Source organism: Lycium ferocissimum, chromosome 7 (genome assembly GCF_029784015.1).
Source record: "Lycium ferocissimum isolate CSIRO_LF1 chromosome 7, AGI_CSIRO_Lferr_CH_V1, whole genome shotgun sequence".
Taxonomy (NCBI): Eukaryota; Viridiplantae; Streptophyta; class Magnoliopsida; order Solanales; family Solanaceae; genus Lycium; species Lycium ferocissimum.
This window is the reverse complement of record NC_081348.1, coordinates 51745710-51751122: the sequence shown is the minus strand read 5'-3', so window position 1 is coordinate 51751122 and position 5413 is coordinate 51745710. Positions and strand designations below refer to the sequence as shown.

Here is a 5413-nt window from a genome sequence, read left to right as displayed (position 1 = left end):
GTATAATTAGCATTTATAGGGACAATGAGTAAGTTTTAGTCAATTCCACGTGGAAGCATCTTATTAGTCAGGGACTTAGATGCTCCGAGAAAAACGAATCCCCCAAGAATTTTTTATTTTATCTTTTTGCTTTTATAATATTTATATTTTTTAATTTTTATTTAAAATCTCTTGTTCATTGTTCAACTTTTTTCCCGAAGAAGACGTAAGATTTCGATAATTTTTCTTTGTCAGGGTATTTTTATTTTTTATTTTTTTGGGTTCTTGGGAAATTCATAAAAATAGTAGAGATTAGATATATATATATATATACACACAAATCTAGGGTTTGAGTGATTTAATTTATTTGGAAGCTATGAGGAAAAGACTTGATACCAGATTCCCTGCTGTAAGTTTTACTCTTTTTTTTTTTTTTTTTGGATATTTCTTCTTATTTTTTAATTTGGGGTTGTTTTAGTTTTGGTTTATATATAGGTTTGTTTGTGTTCTTGATTTTCTCTATTGTATGTGGTGTTTTTTTCCCACTTTTTATGTGTTTGAATTCAAAAAATTAACTGGGGTCTTCTTGGTTTGGTGTGTTGTACAGCTCTTTGTTTTTTTTTTTGAGTTTCTACTGTGTTGGGGTTGCTTGTAAATTTGAAAGTTTGGAGCTTTTTTTTTTTTTTTTTTGGTATGTTTTGGTGATAGTTATAAGGCTATTGAATGAATTAGAACTGTCAAATTTGTGTTAGGTTTAAGGTATGGCTAGGTTTGGATGTCTACTATTTTCCCTTTTTTTCTGAATTCAAAAAAATTAACTGGTTTCTTCTTGGTTTGGTTTATTGTACAGCTTTTTGGGCTTTTTATTTTTATTTTTTATTTGTTTTATTTTTTACTGTGTTGGGGTTGCATGTAAATTTGAAAGTTTGGATCTTTTAGTTTCTATGTTGTGTGTGAATAAAGGTTTGAGTTTTGATGTTTTTAAAGGCTATTGAATGAATAGAACTGTCAATTTGTAAGGTACAAGGTATGGTTGGGTTTGGATGTGTACTATTTTGTTGTTGCATATAAATTTGAAACTTTGGAGCTTTTAGTTACTTTTTGTGGGATTAAAGCTTTGAACTTTGAGGTCTTGGTGATGGTTACGAGGCTATTAAACGAATAGAACTGTCAAATTTGTAAGGTTCCAAGGTATGGCTATGTTTGGATCTACTAATTAATTGTTGGGTGAAAAGTTGGAGCTCGAGTATGACTTCTTGTTTGGATCCTGGGAGTTGCCTTGTTTTCATGTTAGTGTGTATTAGCTTAGTTTGGTTGGGCGTTGAACAGGTTATAGGTTGAGTACTAGATGAAGTGCCACAAAAGAAAGAAAAAAAGTAGAAAAGAAAACACCTGTTTTTGTTGTTTCTAGGAGCTGAGGTGCATGAAGTATGGAATTTTTTTTATCTCTTGAATCCAGTGGTTAGGTCATGTTAATAGTAGACGGAGAAATCTGATCATTCTTAAGCTGTCAGTGCTCCATTATGTGTTTCGAACTATGTTGCTCAGACTCTCCAAAATGTTGCACCCGTGTCGGATCCTCCAAGAATGCACAACTTTTGGAGGATCCGACACGCACCTGGCGGTATATTTGGAGAGTCTGAGCAACAAAGGTTTTGAACATATAATTAGCTGTTCGTGATAGTTACTGGACCATATCTTTGCCCGTAGTCCTGTAACCTTCTCCTGATCTGCTGAGAACAAAAACCGCGTTGTGAATGGTTTAGTTAGCTTTGGTCCACTGAGAAAGTCAGTGATGTTTGGATTTAATTTTTAAAGCTAGTTTCTAATTCAGGGTGTTTGTAAAGAGTTAAGCACTTGGTTGGACAGGGTATTGTTCGGTTGGGATGCATGATTTTAGAACTGGTAGTTGGGATATGACTTGTCAAATGCAGAAATACAATACAACCTAAATGCGGGAAATGAAGGGGAGCCTTGGCCTTAGAGCAACAGTAAAGTTGTTTCTGTGTGACCTATAGGTCACGGGCTCAAGCGGAAGCAGTCACTAATGTTTGCATTAGTTTAGGCTGTGTGCATCACACCTATTGGGGTGCGGCCGTTCCGCGGACTTTGCTAACTACGGATGCTTTGTGCATCGGGATGCCCTTTGCCCTTTTTAATTGTGGGAAATGGGCAGGCATGCAACAAACGTTCATTTGAGATTTTTCTGTGGATTGCCCGTGATTAAGTGTTGTTTTACAGTCTGAATCTCTTATGATGATTGGAATTTTGGTGATTGGAGTATGAGACCTTGCTATTATTTTAAAAAAAAATTGTACAGTGACATCTGGCCGTGAATTATATTGCTTACGAGTCTCATCAGCTATTGTTATATGAAGTTCTCGTCTCCGTTGATTAAGTTGCTGAATCAAAGATTTTAACTGTTCTAAGACCCAATTGGCATTTATTTGCAGGCTCGGATCAAAAAGATTATGCAAGCCGATGAGGATGTGGGGAAGATTGCGATGGCTGTTCCTCTTTTAGTCTGTAAGTTTAACCTGGAAGTCCTTTAGTTCACTGAATCTATTTTAGCATTTTGGTTCAACTGGTTTAAGAGCTGTTTACCCTTATTCATTCATTTGCTTAGTGGTGTCTATTTTTGTGTGTTCCATATTGTTTATCCTAACTCGTGTTTGTTAATGGTATATTCAGCAAAAGCTCTTGAACTCTTTCTGCAAGATCTTTGTGACCGTACATATGAGGTCACCCTCGAGAAAGGAGCAAAAACTATGAATTCTTTCCATTTGTAAGTTCAATTAGCTGTTGTCACCTCATATTATTTCTATGGTTATCATCTAACTTGTTCCCTCTACGTCACAGGAAACAATGTATCCAGAGCTATAATGTGTTTGATTTCCTGAAGGATGTAGTGAGCCGGGTTCCTGATCTAGGCGGGTCAGATACTGTTGCCGAATCGGCTACTAAAAGAAGGTTAAAAAATTGTACTTCCTATGATTTTTTTGGCCCGTGATGGGTTCAGGGCAGTGGATTTGTATCATTAACAGCTTACTGTTTGCTGATTCAGGAAAGTTGCTGAAGAAGATGATCATGAGAGTGATGATGATATCAAAAGGAATCACGTGGTATGGAGATTATTTCGTTTTGATAATTTCGGGTTTAAATTTTTGGTTTTCCATTGATTAGCACATTTCTTTGTTCAGACATTGACCAAGCTACAAACTTTTAACACCAAATGCTATATGTTGTCTGATTTCTTCAAAATAAAGCACCAAATGAGCGCCTCTGGTTTAATAGTTTTTTTTTTTTTTTAAAACTCACAGAATGAGACTGCACACACCAGTGGTAGTGGGAGGGGACGAGGCAGAGGTAGGGGTAGAGGCCGTGGTAGGGGTGCACGAGCATTAGAGAAAGGAGACTCCAATATTCACTGCGAGAAACTTGAAGACCCTGCTGATGTTTTGCATCAAAAGGACGAGAAGCAAAAGCAAAATGATGAAAGTATGGTAGACTATGTCGCAGAACCAGCAGTAGATTCAAAGAACATTTTAGCTGTTAAATGCCCAGAAGTCGTCCCTGCTAGAAACTTCGATCTCAATATTGACTTAAACGAGAGTTTGGAATCCACACCAATACCAGTTGAAGCCCCTACATCATCAACAGCCCCACCGCCTCCTGAAGTGCCGCCTACTGAAGTGAAGCACGAGGAAATCCCTGGATGGTCCTTGTCTGAGATGGAAAAGATGGCCATTGATCCGATTCAACTGGCCAACTTAAACAAAGGGTTAGACGAGGAAGAGGAAGATTATGATGAAGAAGGATAGGGATTGTTATTCTAATGTGTTAGAGCAGTTACAACTCACATACAAGTAGGCTTGTTCTTCTAGTCTTGTAGGAATTTTAGTTATAATTGTAAAAGAAAAAGGGCATCATTGTCAATGAAGCTCAGATTTCTCAGTTTGTTTTTTAGTTGACTTAGGCACCTGTATTTATAGTCTTCTGTATTAGGTAAAACATGTACAATTTCTAACTTCTAATTCAGAAATACATTCTAGGTTGGAGGTTACATTCAGTGTTCTCTATTTTGTGTGTCAGAATTTACCAATTTAGATAACATTCTTGACATTTCTTTATTAATTTGGAGGACACTGACAGTGACATTGTTTCAAATGTGGTCTTGTTTATTTTGTCTGATGTTCCTTTGTGGATTTGATACACTCTGCTGAGACTGAGGAAATGTCTGGTTCTGTGCTGGTGGTGTTTTTAAATTATTAAGACATTTTGGCTTTGGTTCTGACTTCTCAGCAGCATCAATTATATAATACTTGCATATGAAGTTTATACTAAAGTTATTGCAGTCACATGTTAAATGTTAAATTAATTCGTACAAAATGGAACTTCTCCTTCAAGTGCTCCACTGTCCTCTCCATATTGTTAAAAAGAATAATACTATCGGTGTACGAAGCATTATTGCGTTTATGCACGACTCGGGGAAGATTCGCACCTCAAGGGCATCCTGCTTTTACGCAGTCGGAGAAGATTCACACCTTAAGGGATTGTGAGGTAGGCAACTTACGTGATGCAAGTATCCCATATTGTCACATGAGTTTCAATGAAGTTGTTTCCCTTATAATGTCCGTCTCCTCCCGTATTATATTTGGTTGCACGTGTAATTAAATATAATTTGGTACTCCTTTATACTAGATGAAAGTTAATTATAAAAAATAAATAATCTTTTTCAAATTGAAATGTAAATAAGTTTTAATATGTGACAAGTCTGTGTATACAAGAAATATTAAAAAGAGAAAGAATGAGTTTGAAAAGTCATTGGTAATTACACCATGTAATTAAAGGGAGAAATGATTTTTTTGGCCATCTACAAACCTTTTTTTAGTTTATGACCTTTTTACAAGAGATGTGAAAAAAAAAAAAACAAGTCCATTTTCTTCTATTCAAATTGTAAGAGGGCAAGAGATTTCATTTCCTCGTAATTAAATTGCTCCCTTCAATAATATCAAACTTCTTTACCCTCTTACAATTTAAATAGAAGAAAATGCCTTACTAGGATCTCTTATATGTAAAAAAATGAAGATCTCTTGTAAAGAGATCATAAATTTTTTTTTTTTTTTTTTTTTTGTAAAAAAAAAAAATCATTTTTTTTTCAACTCCATGATTAAGTAATTTTTCGACAAGATAAACATTCAAAGTGTGTCATTACAATAAATTATACCTAAATTCAATTATAAAGTGTCTTTCACAACAAATTTCACAGTTTTAACAGTTTTCACAAATTAGAGGGATTTCATATTTATGAGAAAAAAAAAAAAAAAAAAAAAAAAAAACATAAGACATCCAAACAAAATTTCCAAATCATAATTTGAAATTATGTGAACAGGGCCTTATGTCATTATACTTGTGCAATAAGATACTAGTACTA

The 5413-nt window shown here is 35.0% G+C and overlaps 1 protein-coding gene across 1 annotated transcript; it reads left to right on the top strand.

Moving 5' to 3' along the window:
* The first annotated feature begins 211 nt into the window (after nucleotides 1-211).
* LOC132065605 (uncharacterized) lies at nucleotides 212-4042 on the top strand. The gene is made up of 6 exons (XM_059459066.1): nucleotides 212-388; nucleotides 2433-2505; nucleotides 2671-2764; nucleotides 2839-2949; nucleotides 3044-3101; nucleotides 3300-4042. The coding sequence occupies exons 1-6, from the start codon at nucleotides 356-358 to the stop codon at nucleotides 3798-3800; spliced, it is 870 nt and encodes a 289-aa protein (XP_059315049.1). The 5' UTR covers nucleotides 212-355; the 3' UTR covers nucleotides 3801-4042.
* Nucleotides 4043-5413: the final 1371 nt, after the last annotated feature.